An 18,914-nucleotide genomic window follows, 5' to 3' on the forward strand; every position below is an offset into this window, starting at 1 on the left:
GGTTGTGCTAGGTGATTTAAATGCAAAAAGGTAAGTGAGACGAAGAGATGGCATTGCTGAAAGCTTTGGTGTCCCTGGAGTAAATGAGAATGGAGTCTTGTGAAAATATGCAATGGGAGAAACTGGTTGATGGATACATGTGTGTGGAGTGGCTGGAGCAATACCTGATAATTAATGATTTAGCTGAAGGTTCATGGTTGGGTTTATTTATTTAGTTAATATAAAACTTCAGTCTGATAGAAGCTGAGTTAAAACATGGCAGCAAGTGTAATTAATTTTCATGAGAGGGAACTGAAAATAGCATATATGGAGAAAATGGATGAAAAATGGGCTCGAGTTCAAGATGTACAGGTGGAAGAAGTAGGAAAGTTTGTAAATTTGCATGAGTGGGTGAGAAGTTCAGCTAGGAATGATTTTAAGTATCTAGGAACAGGAATAGGTAAGTTAATTGACAAAAAAATTGAGGTTCAACAGAAGATATTAAGGACAAGTGTAAAGGAGGAATGAGAGGTAATTAAGAATACGTGAGAAAGAAAAAGAAGGCAAGTCATGAAAGCAGAAAGTGAGCAAGAACATTGCAGAGAATGTCTTTATTAAGTGTCTGAAAGCAGAGAGAAATGTAAATGAAAGATTGGATCTCGGAATAAAAATGGCAGATTAAGAGATACCTTGTTAAGTGTATTCAGTCTAGGGTCAATGAAGTGATATTTCGAGGGATGGTTGAATGTGGAAGACAGAGAAAAGAATTATGATGATACGAATATGTTTAGTTGTGTAAAGGTACAAATGTTACAGGGGACTGTAGGAAATGGACTGAACACTACTTAGCTTACCAGGGAAAGGTAGGTTAGAATTTTCGTTAAGAAAATAAGACATAATGAATGTAGGCCTATTGATAGGGGAAGAACAGTATGTGTTCAGATGAGGAATCGGGTGTGTAGATCAAGTGTTTATGAAACTTATAGGTTCGAAAGAGAGGGTAAAAAAAACTTGTGATCGAATTAACTGAAGCTGTATGGAGGGCATTTGGAATGTACGGCACAGAAAGTAAGTTGTAGACGGCAATTAAAAATTTAGAAATCAAGCATGTGTTATATGTAGAGAGGAGAGGCATTATAGTTTAATAAGTGGCACTAAGACAAGGGTACGTTTTGTCTTCATGGCTGCTCTATATCTCCACGGAGAGAATTATGCTACAAAGCACTGAAAAGAAAAGAAAAATAAGTTAAAAGTTGTGTATTTGAAAACCAGTCATAAAAGGACTTTGAAATGGCTGATGTTTGTAGGTGAGACAGTAGGCTACTATGGATTAGTGTTACTGAGGTTAGATAAAAAAAAAAGTTGCTAGTACGAGGATAGGTTTGAGAGTGAATGTTTGCATGAGTAAAGTTACGAAGATGATGGCAATAGAAAGACAGAGCAATGAATGTTAATAAGGATGTTTGAGTAATATAATTTATATATGTTAGATTTCTAAGCATAACTGTAGTATTAGAGGAAAGTCACAGAATCGATAAAGCGAGGAAGTTAGCAGGATTCAACTTGGAATCTATATGAAAGCCAAGTTAGGAATGTAAGGAGTTGAGGAGTGGATATTGAATACAAATTAAAAAAAAAAAAGAGAAGCTTTTGAGGTTACCTGAGCTGTGAAAGAGGTACAAGAGGAACTGAAAGTGTGTGAAATGTAACGCCATGCAAAGGGAGTGATAAGTAGTAGGCTACAGTGATTTCAAATTCTCAAGCAGATACAATAATTTAAAATATAGAATAATAGGCTATGTTTGATTTTCAGCGACTAATGTAATATACTTCCATATATTACAAGTAACCTGCATATCCGCATAAAACAGGTGGAAAGGGAACCACTGTTTACCAAGAAAAAAAAAGGAGTTAGATGAAAAGAAAGGAAAAGCGACTGGTGAGGAGGAAAGACAAAAAAAAAAAAAAAAAAACAAGGAAGAAGAGAGACAAGTGAGAAAGAACGAGACTAGAAGAAATGTAGAGATGGATAGAAGAACAATAGATTGGAAAGAGACGACGAAGTTTCAGTAGTTGCGTCAAACTTATTATTATTTTTTTTTTTTGCACATTTATGGCCTGCCTGACCACTTGTGGATGGCCATGAGCTTTGGGAAAATACCTTTGGGGGTCCCCCTGATGAATGGGACATTTACTTCCTGGGTCCAATCCCCAAAATTTGAGGTTCCAGATAAGACTATAAGCAGAAGGTAAACTCTTATGGGTAGGCCTAGTTGGCAACTTTTATATATATATGTATGTATGTATGTATATATATATATATATATATATATATATATATATATATATATATATATATATATATATATATATATATTAAAATAAAAATTATTTTCAGTCAAAATTAAGATGCAACCTTACAAGAAAATGGGTCTAGATGAACCCTTTAAAAATTTAATAATTAGGATTTCGTTTAGGGGCAAAATTATAGTTAACTGTATTAAAACAAAAGTCAGAAACCTAATAGGCCTATACAGATGAGAGTAGGAGCGTCTACGTTTTATCAATATAAAGTGCAAAGTGCACAGGTGAGCCAGGCCTGCGTGGATACCTGTGGCTTGTAAGAACTTGTAGGCCGATACCCCTCGGGATACAATAGTACAGAGGGGACCTGTCAAGATGACCACAGCTGAAGTTGACCTTTGGATCGTTTCCTCAGTTCGTGTCAGTTTCCTTCAGCAGTTAAGAACCTTATTTAAAAAGTATGAAGGATTAAACTGGGAAGCGTTATTTAATACAATGGATGCTGTAGAGGCTTTAACAAAAGCAAATAGGCAACAGAAGGTTGGAAAACAAGTCGCGAAAGAAACAGTTACATAGATATCTGATAAGATCAGATAGAAGGCAAAGTCCTTAACAGAGGAGTGTCAGAAATCCTATTTCGCAGGATACCGAGAAATGAAACAGTAAGCATTCTCAACTCCGATGGTGTGAAGGTCACCAAATGGCCAGAGGCATAGATTTTACAACACCATATTCTGTACTCGTATGTGCGTGTGTGCGCGCGCGCATGCAAATTTGTTTGAGTATGCCTGTGTTGAGATTATTTTGATATATTTCATTAGCTTTATAAAGTGCAAACACTGACGTATTTAGAATATTTCGTCCTATAGTAACTAATGACGAGTGAGTAGGAAAACAAACATCAGTAAACGCTTTTTTTCTTCCTATTCTTCGTTGCGACTAAAAAAACAACATTGCGAAATGTGCGATAGGAGTTTGTTTATCATCTTTATTATCACCAGGCAGAGACAAAACGACTCTGACAATATCTGCTGCAGAATTAGCCCAGTAACTTCCCAGCTGTTGAAAGAGAAAAATGGCAATTGTGGCTACTTTTTTTGTGTTTGCTGCAAGCGAGTTTCATCTTTGATGATGACTTAATGTACCTAATCAAGAAAATGGGAATATGTGACCTTGAGAAACGCGTACAAAAACTCAAATTCCCCAGTGCTGGGAGATATGTCAGTTTCGTCATTCACGACCGTTTAAAAAGAATACACATTAATTCTAATTACCGAAACATTTCCATAGCAACAGAGCTTTGTGTTTTACCTTTTTCTTCAAATTACGCATTTCAGTCACCTAATTACTTGAAAAAACAAAAATCTGGGACGCTGCGAATACGGAATTAGTTTTAAAAATTTATATTGAGTAATAATTGTCATAATATTATTTTTGGAGTGTGAAATGGGAAAATAATTGACAGATAAAGAAAGTAGTGTATTTTAAGAGACCTTCCGAAGAAGGAGTGCGGACGTAAAAAAAAAATATTGGAACATAACAAACATATTCGTCGTGAAAATGGCGACGCCAAGCCCAAGAAAGTTCCAGGAGAAGATCGCTCTGTTACAGCAGAGGGAACTGGAGGGGAAAATCGAGTTCGAACAGATCATGACGGATGTCCAAGGGCTGACGAGAGCGGTACGTGTCACGCCTCTTCCTTCGTCGGGGGCTGGGGAATCGGACGGCGGAAGAGGAAGAGAGCTCCACTCTCAGAGATCCCCATCTCTTGTTTTTGTCGAAATCTCAACCACAATTTGATTAATGTCCGGGCGATTATTCGAGGTCACCCGAATTTACCGGGGTCAGGGGTCAGGTCGTCACGTGTGCGATTATTTTGGGCGTTTTCGCGCGAAGGTTAGGGGTAAATGTCACGTTAATTGAACCTAGTTCCTGTTTCCTTGATGGGACAGCCTTAGGCTAGAGTAGATAGCCGTGGCATACGGTCGACAAGTCTGGCGTACTGTCGACTCATGTAAGGCATTGGATATCAAAACGTACGCAAATAATAGGTTTTAAAACCACTTAACTTGTTAGTTTACATAGGCTTGGTGAGGAAACGTAACCTTTGGCCAGATGACCTAACCTAACCCTAAGGCTACCTTAGGGAAGCTTTCCTAGTATTAGTGGTGCTGAGAATGTGTGCACTGGCGTATCTAAATTCACTGTATTTTATAACAGTCAGACGAATATCACCCGATCTGCTGGAATTAATCTGACCAAATGCTGATTACAGTCCAGCGCCAGGCTGGATCGATCCCAGGCTACACATAGTAACGTTAAAACCGTTGCTTTAGAATTGTGGCGCGCATTGAAATTAGGTTGTAACGGATCATAAGAAATCGTCAAAAATCAGTGTATCAACCTGACCCTAGAGTGAATTATCGACAGTACCGAGTTGACTTGTTGTCAGAGGCACCCTAAAACCGTCTGTAAGAAAACAGATATTAACGAACAATATGAAATGTCTTGAAAAGCAAACGAAAATGGCAACGGTTGATGGTGAGGGAAAACGCTATAGCCTAGTACTGTTGCAGCCTACTTCCTGACAACCACCAACTCGAATATTTACTGCCTTTTATTTATTATTTGTTTATGTTTATGTTTACATCTTTTGTTTATGTTTATGTTTACATCTTTTGTTTGTGTTTATATTTACCGTCTCATTTATGTTTTTATGTTCGTCCCAACAGGTTTGCACTAAACATGGCACCCATTTTGCCCGAAAACTGGTGGTTGCCAAAACAGAGGAATGCATCAGTAGGCTTCAGTTTTAACAAAGTTAATTTTTGTCTTGCATGTAAATGATCTTACAAGTTTGACATAGCTAGGCTATTCCCTCTGTATTATGCCGGTGATTTGAAGTGTTAGGAGTAAAGAGAAGAGATGAACTTTATTACAGTCATCCAGTTTAGCTTTCCAAGTCCAAATGCTTCTCTTGTAGACAGAAATTTACCACTAATGCTCAAAGGCAAAGTTAACCCTTAGTGATCAATTGTGGTGATCCAAAATATGTCTGCTGTGCAATGTACTCCGTTCTAAGCTCAGTGAGCTTAGAGATAATTTTATGTTTGTCATTGCTATTATTACAGTCATCCAGTTTAGCTTTCCAAGTCCAAATGCTTCTCTTGTAGACAGAAATTTACCACTAATGCTCAAAGGCAAAGTTAACCCTTAGTGATCAATTGTGGTGATCCAAAATATGTCTGCTGTGCAATGTACTCCGTTCTAAGCTCAGTGAGCTTAGAGATAATTTTATGTTTGTCATTGCTTGCTGTAAATGTTTTTGTTTTTGTCTTTTGTTTATGTTTTTACATTTCTCCCTGAGAGGTCCATTTTGCATATAAACTGTTAGTTACCAAACCAGAGTGGTGCAGTGGTTGGTAGTCCTCAGTTTTACCATAAATTTGGTTTTCATGCTAGTATGCTGGAGATTTAATCAATTTGTGTGTCAGTTATTGCATATACAAGATATATGGAAAAATAGGGAAAAATATGCATGATTTCCTCTTTTGAACTGGTTTAGTGGTAATTCACCTTGAACAGCTCCTTCTTGCAAGGGAGAGGGTTAAACTTGGTACAGTATTCCCAACTCTCGTCAGGAACCAAAATATTTATGCTTGATTTTTAAAGAAAAGTTATTGACTAATGACATCAAGAATCGTGAGTAGGCTAAAGGAATTTGTAAGGCTTCATTTGATAACACTGGAAATTCAAAGGATGAATAATCATTTTATATTTTATGGTGCATGACTGATGAGATATTCCACTGTACCTGTGCATGGTTTCAACACATACAATTATTTGAATTATAAAATGTATGGTTGTATGGGGTCATGCGGTAATGGTGGGCTGACTACATGTTGAAACCGTGTGAAAAGTGTTAAATTCTTTCAGACTTGTGTATGACTAAATAATCCTCATTAATGACCATTTCTGGTCATATTTGAGGCTGTTAGCCTGCCCCCCCCCCCTCATAAATAGATAGACACCTGTGCAGAGGGGAAAAAAAACGATTTTTATTCTTTCACAATAGTGGTAAAAAATGCATAAAACACTATAGGTCAGAAAAATAACATACATTCATGTATTTTGGGGGAGAAATTAATGTCATTAAATACCCTATTGGCAATTCTTCAAAAGGCAATTTATTTACAAAAGAAACCTAATTTATAATGTAGGTTAGTCTGACCTGGGATATCTAGAGTTCTAGGTTCTTGAAAACAATGACAATTGATTTGTGGCCTCAATAACTGTCCAAAATGCATAAAACAAGAAAAAATCTCAGAAAACCATATGGTTTATGTTTACCATATACTTAACCGTGGGTTATTTCAAAATATAAAGTACTATCAAAGTTATTTAAGGCTATTGTAGACATCAGAGAGGGTACAGTTTCTTTATGCCAACTTAAGAACTCAGCCAAGCTTGACAATTGACATTGCAGCATTTGCCCTCAGAGTTACGTTAGGTCAGGCTAGCCTAATGTATTAATTCAACTGGGACTTGACCAAGCCATCAAATTTCTCCTATGACCTGCAACATCAATAGTTAACAGGCTAGTGCCAAACCCCAAAATGCAGCTTCACTGTGCCCCATATGGTAGGCCTGTCCTATGCGAAAACTTGAACTGCATAGAAGACAAGGCTTAATCAGATGCAATACTAAGCTTTCAGGCTACTTGCATTAATATGCCGAGGTTTAGCAAAGCTTAGCTGATTATGATAATTGTGCCAGGCTAGGTTGATTCAGGTTATTTACCATACTAGCTCTTAGTATTCAACAATTCAACTTCACTGAGTAGCAGCAGCTGCCTTAAAAGCCTCAGAAAAAATAGTTAAACTTCTCATAGGTATTTTAGCATCCAAATACTGCCAGACAGTTGCTAGGAGCCGAGAGTATGTACTCCCAATCACAAAGAACAGAGAAATAGTATGAATAAGATGAGAGATGACTAGGAAAACATGCAAACTCTAGAACAGCTGCGACTGCGATCACGATGGATGTGGGTAGATTGACCCAGGTCACACCATGTGACCGAGGTTTAGCATTATGATTTTGTTTTTCAGAGACGATTCAATAACGGCCAGACATGTTAGGCACGGATTACTCTTGTATGAAAGTGTAGGTTCATATGTTGGGAAACATACAAATTTCTTTTAAATTTGGTAGAGTATTTGGAAACTCAAAGTAAATTATCGGCAATGAAACACTGACCATTTACTGAGGATATTTTGCATAGTTGAGTAAATTGAATCTGTTCTGCCACCACGATGACAGGTGACAGTCAGCCAGAGTACAGTCATCAAGATTGCGATTATGTTGCAAGAGTTGATAAATGATAACACAAACTTTTCGATAAATGCATATCCACACAGTGAATTATTTATTTCCTTTATAATACAAACTGTATGCAAATTTTGATTTCATACTTTCAATAGGCTATAAATGCATACCTACAGTATACAGTAATGGTATTCGAATGACATTAGAGCATTGAATAACCTGTGCAGTACTCATAGATGCTGAGAATATACACTTCATTTAATATTTTTGGTTGTATGGATTTGGAAAATACTTAATTTTTAATCTTATCAAAACTTGGAATTATAAAATAAAGGTTCCAGAGTAAAATTCAGCCTTGTAAACAAAGCCTAGATTGTAATAGGTAAACAATGCCTAGATTGTTATAGGAGACAGTGAGTCAAGAAAGGAACAATAAGCAGAGGTTACGTATTCTCGCATCTGAACTTTGAAATATTGAAATATCGTTACAATAGTTGGTAAATAAAAATGGTAAAGTATTAATAAATGATCGTAATATCAAATTTAATTTATATATGAATATCCTGATGCTGAGACTGTGAATGAACACTTCATTGAGTTTTGAAACGTACTCTATTGTGAGTGTATTTTCATATCTGCACTTTGAAATTTGATTTCTGTAGGTGTTAATAGTAAATTGTCAATACTCAGTTGCCCATACCATAAAGCATTAGTTTGTGCCCCGCATAATACCACAAAAAATACTTTATACCAGCGTCTCGATGAAGAAACGATGAATGCTTTGTTGAGCTCCAAAACTTGAACAATGAATGTATTTTCTTGTATGGACTTCAAAATTTTTTTATTTCATTGATAAATAATAACTAACATTTGATAAATGTTTATCTACACTTTAAATGGTTAATTCCAATTGAAACATCAAACATGACACCATACATTTGGGTCATTGTATCCGATAAATGGTTAATTTCACTTGAAACATCAAACTTGACACCATACGTTTGGGTCAGTGTTTGCGAGCCTAGCTTGGTTTGGGAGGCAAGGGCAGAGCAGATTCTGCTACTACTGAACTTTCAAACCAGACCAAATCAGTGACAACGACATCCAGGGCTAGTGTAGTGTAATAATGGAGGTGAAGTACCGTTCTTTGTTGGTTGCTGTTTGATAAATACACAGTATATTGTTAGTAAAGTTCGTAGCTGGTGTACAAGGGCCTAAATAGCCTTGTAATTACAACAGTGGCTTGGAAATACTGTACATAAAACAGAGGTTAGCATGGGGCCCCTAAGCTGGGTTTAGCCTGTGAGAGCAGTGTGGCTAAATGGATTGAAGCCCATAACATTGAAATAGGCACTACAGTATACCATCACCTATTTGCAGTTCCAGATTTGCGGCTTCTCCTATTGGCAGATTTTTCTGTGTAACCTATATACACATTATTCGCAGAAAATTTGCTTATTCGCGGTATTTTTCATAGAGAAATATTCACTACTGTATTTTCATATTTTCGTGACTAAATGCATTTTTTTTTTTCCCGAAAAAACTACTATAATACTCGGTTATAAGCATTTTTAGAGCGTATTTTTTGGTGTTGGGACTAGCAAAATAGGCAGTTATAAGTATCTTTAGAGGGGTGTCAAGCGTTCGCGGATTTTAGCTATGGGGGGGTTGTGGTACGCATCCCCCGCGAATACCGTGGGTTGACTGTACTACATACACATATGGTATTAAATGTATTATTTTAGTTAGGATTTAAGTTTAAGTTAAGAGTGATAGGTCAAAGAGTCTTAGCCGAGTCAAGTGTGAGCCAGAGAAGTTTGAGGAAAAGAGGGTGAAATGGAGTAATTTTTTGAGCTTAGTCACCAATTTACTTATGAAATGGATCCATTTTGTATTTAGTCATATGGTATAGCTGAACTAAAATAAGACCAACATAGCCAAGGCTAGTTTATTTTGAATGCGCATGGAAGACAAAACTTCTAAGGAAAGTGTAGTAACTATAAAGAAAATGCACTTAGTTTAATAATTTCTTTCTCCAGCCTGTTGAGAACAAATGTACTGAATATATTCTTTATAACTGACATAAGTGCAATGCTTCTATATTTGCCACGTTGAGTCAGGCTGGAGTTGCGTAGATCAGGTCTTTGTATTAAGACATTGTGCAGCCATGTTTGGAGTTTAAAAATCTCATTTTGATGGGTTGGGCTATAGGTCCAGCATCCCATGGGGGGTTAGTGCCATCAGTGCACTTCATGTGGTGCACTGTAGGCATTACTTGAGGGTCTTTGCAGCGTCCCTTCGGCCCCTAGCTGCAACTTCTTTCATTCCTTTTACTGTAGCTCAATTCATATTCACTTTCTTTTATCTGACTTTCCACCCTCTTTAATACTTGTTTCATAATAGAACTGCAAGGTTTTACTCCCGTTACACCTTTAAAACCTTCTTACTGCCAGTTTCCCTTTCAGTGTTAAATGACCTCATAGGTCCCAGCGTTTGGTCTTTGGCCTCAAGTCTATGTTCTATTCTATTCAATTCTGGCGCCTCATTATTTGGAGTACGGGTGTTGAGTGAACTGTTTGGGAGAGTAGAATTTTTCTCATTACAGGCACTACCCTACTTATGTACAAGTTACGTTCTGAACGGCCGTTCGTATCATGAATTGTTCATAAGCTGATTGCTGTACTCTTTATGCCTATTTAAGTACAGTATGATGTAAAGTCAATACAGTACTGTATGTTTTTTCATCCTAAAACGCAATACAGTATACTGTACATGTACATACAGAATAGGCACGTAGAACAAAATTTGAAGTTACGGGAGCAAAGGGTAGCACACTGAACACAATTTTAATTTCCAATCACGTTTGTTCGTATCTGTGAGCATTTGTAAGTTGAATGTTCGTAAGTAGGGTGGTGTCTGTATTCTATTCTGTTCTGTTCTGTTCTGGCACTTCATCATTTGAGTTACGGTTGTAGAGAGTAGAAATTTTCTCATTACTTTCTTACGTTAATTACGTGCTTGTTTTTGCAGCCGAAGGCAACACCCCAGCCAAAGCAACATCTACAAATCCAGCAACAGCATCACCATCTTCAACAACACCCTTCTCACCAACATCAGCAGCAGCATGCCCCGAGACCTCCGCAAGGGGGCTCCCTGCCGGACTTCTCCATCAACTTGCCGGTACGTGGGCCCAGTCTCAACTTCAAAAGTCGCGAGGGAATACAGAATACTGTTACGTTACATACGTACCGTACGAGCATGTGCAAATGTAGTAACAGCATTTTATAAGCATCTTAATATTATTAAGTTTGTCAAGGTTGCTTTAGATGTGATAAAGCTTATGATTGATTCAACTTTATGCTTTATTGACATTTTTTTATTTTAAATCTCTCTCTCTCTCTCTCTCTCTCTCTCTCTCTCTCTCTCTCTCTCTCTCTCTCTCTCTCTCTCTCTCTCTCAGAACCCCAGCACTTGGCTTTGGCTTTACAGTATAGCCATAATTTCATATTTCAGTTCAGTTCTCACTCAAAAAGATATGTGCAGTCATTTTTCCACAACTCCGTACTTTTTATTCCTTTACATTTCACATATTGTCCAGGCAGGAGAAAATTGTACAGTACTGATTTATGTCGCCAAGGGTTTCAAAGGTACTGGCTACATCCATTATTCCAGTGCTCTTCAAGGTTGATTGAAAGTCAGAACTTTAAACTATTTTATATAAGTACTTTGAAGTAGACTCTTTAACCACCGAAGTGTCTTTCACAAAAGTACATAGACCACAAGATCAAGTGGAAGCACCTTGCTGATGCTGGTGAAACTCATTGCACTCAGCAGAGGGCACATTGAAATAACGATTATAAAAGGCTGAGCAACATATGAAATAAATTTGTATTGCTTTTTTAATATTCTGACATTTCACGAAATATAGTTATTCAAAATCATAAGGAACCTGTATGTTGACTTTCATTTTACATTACGTTAAATTTAAATAAGAAAACTACAGTGTTTTGAAATTAATAATTAAATCTGCCTGTACACGTTTCATGTTATTTCTTAGAAACTGATTCAGGCAGCTGTTGTAAGATAATGAAAATGAAATACCAGCACTTCTTAAGTTACAATATGAGTAGGGTATACACACTGCAGTAGTGTGTTCTGTGTAACATGATAACATTATTTGACCCTGCTTAATTAAATCTGAATATAAGAAGGCAGTGTATGCCATTGCCGCAGAGAAGTCTAGTGTTTTGTAAATGATTAATTGGGCCTGTGTGTTAGATTCTTCCCCAGCCACTGTGAATTTATCCTGTCTCTTTTAATAATGGAAATAAACATTATACAGCTATCTCTCTCTCTCTCTCTCTCTCTCTCTCTCTCTCTCTCTCTCTCTCTCTCTCTCTCTCTCTCTCTCATAGTGAGAAAGGTTTTAATTGTCGAGCATGAGCAATTCTTTCTTTAACTTTCTTACCTCAGGGTGGCCAAAGTAGTTAAAGTTTTGGTAAGAACCATTTGCCAGTATTTCACGACCTTTCAGAAAAATAATGAACTTTATATTAATGCTAATGGTAAATTCGAACTACACCACCCTACTTACAAATGAGTTATGCTCCTGGCGGCCGTCTATATGTTGAATTTTTTGTAGGTTGGTTACTGTACTCTTTATGCCTCTTTAATTACAGTGTGATATAAAGTTCAATACAGTACTGTATGTTTTTACATCATAAAAAACAATTCATTGTACATACAGTACTGTATTTTATAGAATAGGACGCAGAACAAAATTTGAACTTGCAGTTGGGAAAGGGAGCGCTCAGAGCACAATTTTAATTTGCAGTCCCATCCGTTTGTATCTCTTGAACGTTTGTAAGTTGAATGTTTGTAAGTAGGGTGGTGTCTGTACTTGTTCTTCACTCGTTGCCATAAGCGCAGTGGCGTACCTTCGTTGACCAGTTGCTGAAGTAGAGACGGGTTCCTTTCGTCTGCATGTCCTCTTTTTGGCCACCTTCAGTTAGGACGGTCTCCGTTTGCTTGTAAAGCTCCTTAGCTGATGAATAGCTTAGTGGTTTTAAAGCAGTATTTAAGGTTGGTTCATGCCTATGTAAAAAGGAGAAGTGTGTATTTTTAATGTAGATTCATAAGTTTTAAGTGTAGCTTTTATCCCTTCATTATTATTATTATTATTATTATATTATTATTATTATTATTATATTATTATCATTATTATTATCATTACCATCATCATCATCATTCTTATTGAGTATGATTATTATTATTACAGATTTATTATTATTATTATTATTATTATTATTATTATTATTTAAAAAGCATCCTAAAATCCTCCCTTTGGTTTAAGTGTCTGTGAACTACTTCCCTTCATAACTGTACAGGTTTGAGAGCTTTTCATTACAAAATTACTCCTTGCTTTACAGCAGGGTAGGGGGCCATCATACTACCACCAAGGTTCACTTCAGGTAAAGTTATTCTTAATTTTGTAGACCTTCATGGAAAATGATAACATCTGTAGGTTACTCACCTAAGTCTGCCATGCTAATCTGGAAACTAGTTTGTCTGTCATAGATGGAGTGCCTGGGTTTTGTGTTTTGTCACTTGTGAGATGTAAATATTTTACTTTGAGTAGTATTTATAATATTAAAGAAATTAGGGTTCTTTGGTGATAAGGCTCTAGCAAAAATCCTTGTAGGGAACTTCCTACAAGCCTGCCTTACACAGCGTGCTGTGTGCGACACTGAAAGTTCTTTGCAGCATCGTGTAAAATTCTCGAACTCTGGCTTGCTCTGTTTATCTACTCTTAAACAAAGTTTATGTCTAGAATTGTCTGAGCTGTTTGATTAAGTATTTCATAATAATTAACATTCTAATTGTAAATTTTTTTCATTAGTTTAAAGTAAGTTTTTAGTTTAAAGGTCATTTCAGGAAATTATCCCGTTATTGTTTTTCTAGATCTGATTATTGAGACATCGTTCAGGTGCTTATATCAAATAATGGTTTCACTTATAAAAGAAGCATCAGCGTCATCTCTTAGGGCACTAGAATTCGAAACACTGAACAGTTATTTCGCTTTGACGTTAGTTAAAAGTTTAGATGCAGATAAAAATGGCCTCTGATAAAAGTGCCGGTAAAAGTGGCCTCCACCCTTGGCATACTCGTGAGTTCCTTAGTATATGTGACAGACTGTACCTCTTAGTGCACTACTACAATGTCATTAACCACCATATCTCTGCCTCCCACTCTTTTTTCAGTGTTGTATGCTGGATTTTGGACAGGGTTGGATCCCCACTGCTGACTTTTGTCTTTCTGTATATGTGCAAATACAGTATATATACATACAAACAGCATCACATATAATAATACACATACTGTACTATATAAACATACAGTACTTAGATATAGAATATTTTCTTTTGGGCTGGCAGTAAATACCTGTTGCAGATATCGTAAGAGCTTTTATCTTATGTCTTGTTAACTTATGTCTTGTTAACTTACGTAATTGAATATTAACCTTAGGTGGTTGGTGAGCAGCATGGGTTTTGGCCAATTAAATTTCAGTGATAAGAGCTGCAGATGTTCACTGCCAGCAAGATTAACAACCATATTTTTACAATCAAAACAAGTTTTCCAAACTAACCCATTAATCATAATTAGCTTTATGTCCATCCAAATAGCTCTACAGTTGTGCCAACTTGATAAAACCGAAAAGACAAATTCTTACTGTGCAAGTCTAGACTACCTGTCAGCATCCTCCAAAGCATCATTCTTCCATGCTAGCCCCCAGACACAGAAGTGCATGGATGGGAGGAAAGCTCCATGTGTTATGGTTGATGGGTTAGTATGCAAAATGTTTCGACTTGGGAAAATATAATTTGCTTATTACAAACCCATCATAGATAACCTGATGCACAGTTTGGGTGGGATTATGAAGATAAATGATAGGAAAACAAAGTAGGAAAGATGAGACAGTAAGACCAGGAGGCTGACTTCCTCCTAGGTCTGAGTGGATCCCAGATGTCTTAAAACAAAATTTGTGCGTTCTTAGGAAACTAGGAATTCCCAGTAAAGTAACCAGACTCAAAATAGTGACTTGTAACTTCAAGGACATTTTATTCATCAGCCACATTAGACTTAAAAGACAGGTACTTCTGGAAAATGTGTTTCTGATATGTACCTAAAACATGATTAATGAATACCTTGAAGAGGTTTAATATGAATGACCCAGATCCTCCCCAAGAGATAAAACATGTCTGGCAATGACAATTGGTTCCAGTGATTGCTCATCAGAGAACTTAACCTACTGTCACATTGGTAAAATCTTGAGAGGTATACTCACAGTACCTACCTGAAGAAAGCCAGATAGCTTCAGAATTAATTTGTAAGGCTGTGATGACAAAAGCACACAGTCTTTGTGATATTATACTAGCCTAGGAGATTACCTTTGAGGCCTGTAAACTGTTATGACAAGTGTGATGAAAAAGATGAGAGGGAAATGGATGGAAAGCATTTTTCCAGTGAAGATAGGACCTGATGGGTAAGACAGGACAAAAGAGGTTGTCGTCATTGTAGAAAGGTAGGAAAGCAGAAATAGTATAGTCGCCACAATGGTGTCTTTTTTTTTTTCCGGAAGATTGGATATTAGCAAGAAAATCTCTGGCCAAGGAGAAATCATTGGAACACAGTTACTGGAATGGAATATTCTCCCAGCCAAGGCATTAGAGCTCACTGACACTTTTAGAAGAAGCAGGGGTCAACAAAAGTTCAAGTTGAATAGGGAGGCATTAGACAATGGCTTATAAGGAGGTGCTGTGAGGCTGTGCAAAACTTAAGTTAGATAAGTACCCTGAGGTTTCACTGAATATTTAGGGGTCAGCTGGCCAAAATAAGAAAACAGGTGGAAGATGATCTGCTTTTTCCACTGTTCTGCATCAACTAGAGAAGTATACGGTTTGTCACACAAAGCAGTGAATCCCTCCACATATAAGGTAAATGTAAGTGGTAGAGGATCTGCAAAGGGTGGTGGTAGCTGCTGCTGCATCCTTCAGAGAATTTCTCTCAGCATCTGTGCTGGATATGAAGGTGGAACAACTCTGTATGGGAGTGAAAAGAGTGAAAATAAAGTGCTAGGGTTCCTCTAATTGGGAAGGGTTCTAGGAGTGTCCATGATTAGGCCCAGGTCAAGAAACAGCTACTGTGGTGGCCAAAAGGGATAGCTGAGGGTCATTCAGGAGTTTGTCAAAGCCCAGACATCAGCAGCATTTGAAGTATTAAGCAAAATGTTGGAAGTGCCTAAATCTTGAGATCGTCCTAGTCTTGCAGCATGGCATCCACTGCGTAGGCTGCTGGAGGAATAGAATGGTGATAGTCTGGTGCAGTGATATAGCAAATAGATTCAGCAGGCTCATCCCCTACACATGCCAATTGGGTCTGTGGATGTTCAAGTGGAGGGGCCACTCCAAAGGGAAGATGTGACTGTACTGAGTGCAGTTGCCAATGCTTTGCAAACTCCTAGGATGAACAGCAATACTATGTAAATGTCATGCTTTTCTTCCCAAGCAAAACTCACCCTCTACCAGCACAAGAGGTACTTTGGCTATGTTCCCACTTGGTTCTGCAGATATGCGAGGCAGCGGTAGTTTTTGTTTGATGTGACCTTTACACAGCAACCAGACAAAGAAGTCACAAATATGCTTAGAGCCCAAGGAAGATGGATTGCACTCCAAAAAGTTGATGGTATTTCACTGCTCTTTGGACAACCTCATACCTTTAGCTTGAAAATTTGATAAGCAGGTTCTCCAGCTTTCGATCGAGGTGTCCATAAATATCAACAGATTGTGGTTGTGTGGAACTAGAGGAACACCTTTCGATTGGAGCCTTATAGTATCTTATCTGGTGGGAAATGTATAGTACCTTGGCATGATTGTCAACAAAATGCCAGATGAAGTTGGAGGGAATGGATATGGAATTGTCTATGAGGAACCAGAAGACCATTGAGCACCTGCCATTATTTGGCTGTGGGCTTGGATGTTGCAGGAAGCCTTGGGTGGTGCTCTGGAGGCATTGGATCCTGTTTCCTGATGACTAGATCATCTCTTGGATGTTGTTGGTTCTCATTTTGGGATGTCACTTGAAGTTTGACCTGTAGGCCCAAATACTGACATAAACCCAAGAGGATGTCCAGATGTCACTTCGGTGCCTCCTGGGAAGATGCCAAGATTAGCTAATTATCTAGGTAGGCTAAAAGCAAAGACCTAGAAAGTTTATCTAAGCAATCACAGGAACCAAAGTCCTGAAGAGCTTGGCAAAGAGCCTGGAACTGAAACACCCATCCCTGCCACGTGAATCAAAGAAACTTACTGGAAGAAAGGTGGATGGCCTTGGAAAAGTAAGCATCCATCAAATCTAGGAAGGTGAGGCAGTGACCCCTTCACTGATCTTCTCTCAGACTCCATATTTTTATCCAAAAGGCAGCCAGAGAAACTCATTAAGGTGGCTGAGGTCTTTAACTGATCTCCAACCACCAGAAGCTTTTGGAATGAGGAAAAAACTATCAAACACATCTTTGTGAAGAATAAACAGGGATTGAAATGATGAGTGGATGAATGAATTGCATAAAAAATGCAAAATATAACAAAGCTGGGGAGAGCAACGTTGAGTACATCTCAACACAATGGAGTAATACAGAAGAATGATACCTTAAAGGATGTTGGAGATTAGTTGGGGAAGTGCAGTTTGTGTCTGTCGATTGGCATTTAACGAGCAGATGAAACTAGAGAGCTATTTATTCATTTATTTAATTTTAACAACTGAATAGCTTATTTGTTGATATGCTTATTTGTGAAGAAGAATGTTTTTGGCATACATCTCAGAAATATAGATTGACCATGTCTGTGCAGTATTAAGATAGTGGCTGAATATCTCAGTGAATGGGAATAAATAGCTGAATTATCAATCACTGTTTTACATAGAGTAAATAGTCTTCTAAGCAGGGGGTGTTAGGGAGATGGAAGCTTACATTATGTGGAAATTTGTCATTAACAGTGTTTTAGTGTACAGTATATTAGTACAAAAAATGCTTGCACTACACTATTTATTGGATTATTTTTAGAGAAAATATTACTACCCTTGACTCCAGCTTCTCTTATACCTATTCTTTAATGTCTGTTCCTTTGGCACTGCCTCCTGTCTAACAGGCTGTTGCTGCATAATGCCTTAGGCGCTGATGGTAGACTTGGTCTTGCTGAATAGCTGGATAACATCTTAGCCTTGATATTTGGTTATCTTTTCAAGGTTGTTGCTGCTTCATGTTAAATACTACAGCTTGTGGGTTTTCCTTCTACACCTGCTACTGTGCCACTTATGGTTTTGACTACTCTGGTGCAAGACTCTCCTGCCTTGGCAATGCCTGCCATACCTTCTCTTCCAACTTTTCTGTATTCCTAATATGCCTTTGATGCCCACTATGCTCTATACTCCTATTTTGTTTGTTACTTCTGCAACACAGGCATTTCCTACTGCTCCCAGTGCTGTTGCTGTTCATGCTGCCTTGTCCCTGCCTTCATCTGCTGCACTCACAACATAAACTAAAGGTTCCAGTACCAAGTCATTAGATCAAACATTCACAGGTCAAATTCACAAATCATTTGCTGCACTGGTCATGCTGACATCTGCTCCATCTGCTACTGCTGTTACAAGTGGGTCTTGCTCCTCCAGTGGTTGATTGTTATTCCTCTGAGGTTGACCTTTGAGATAGCCTGTCTCCTGTAGTCTGCACTGTAGGCATTACTTAAGGTTCTTTGCAGTGTCTCCCTGCGCTCCCTAGCTGCAACCCCTTTCATTCCTTTCGCTGCACCTCCATATTCTTTCTTATATATTTCTTTCCACTCTCTTCCATCAATTGTTTCATAGTGCAACTGCGAGGTTGTCCTCCTGTTACACCTTTCAAACCTTTCTACTTGTAATTTCCCTTTCAGTGCTGAATCACCTCATTGGTCCCAGCACTTGGCCTTTGGCCAAAATTCTACCTCCTATTTCATTCTTAGCCTTTGATATGTTTTGCATTTTCCCAAGCTAGAAGAGATTCATATTCCCAGATTATGTTGTCTTAATCTGTCTTTTCCCAAGGGCTCAGTTGCTACCAGATGTCCAACCAAAAGTTCATGTCCCACCTAAGTGGAGTGTTTGCAAGTGGGATTCTGATAAACATTCCTGGCAAGTTTCTTTCAGTCAGCATTGATGAGTCTAGGTCCTCTATTAGCAGTCACTGATCTAATAGATCTGTTAAATCAGATTCTGTT

At 37.8% G+C, this 18,914-nt stretch overlaps 1 protein-coding gene across 8 annotated transcripts in view; it reads left to right on the plus strand.

Moving 5' to 3' along the window:
- The first annotated feature begins 3,260 nt into the window (after positions 1 to 3,260).
- The window catches only part of LOC136831283 (CREB-regulated transcription coactivator 1-like), a 63,577-nt gene continuing 47,923 nt past the window's right edge, over positions 3,261 to 18,914 (plus strand). For 2 of the 8 annotated variants that reach the window (XM_067091435.1, XM_067091451.1), the window contains exons 1-3: positions 3,745 to 3,963; positions 10,639 to 10,788; positions 13,038 to 13,079. In XM_067091435.1, the coding sequence (XP_066947536.1) occupies positions 3,844 to 3,963; positions 10,639 to 10,788; positions 13,038 to 13,079 (312 nt within the window). In that variant the 5' untranslated portion in view covers positions 3,745 to 3,843. Of the gene's footprint in view, positions 3,964 to 10,638; positions 10,789 to 13,037; positions 13,080 to 18,914 lie in introns of all 8 variants that reach the window. The other 6 variants (XM_067091415.1, XM_067091443.1, XM_067091425.1 and 3 more) reach the window with 5 other exon arrangements.

Source organism: Macrobrachium rosenbergii, chromosome 4 (assembly GCF_040412425.1).
Source record: "Macrobrachium rosenbergii isolate ZJJX-2024 chromosome 4, ASM4041242v1, whole genome shotgun sequence".
Classification (NCBI taxonomy): domain Eukaryota; kingdom Metazoa; phylum Arthropoda; class Malacostraca; order Decapoda; family Palaemonidae; genus Macrobrachium; species Macrobrachium rosenbergii.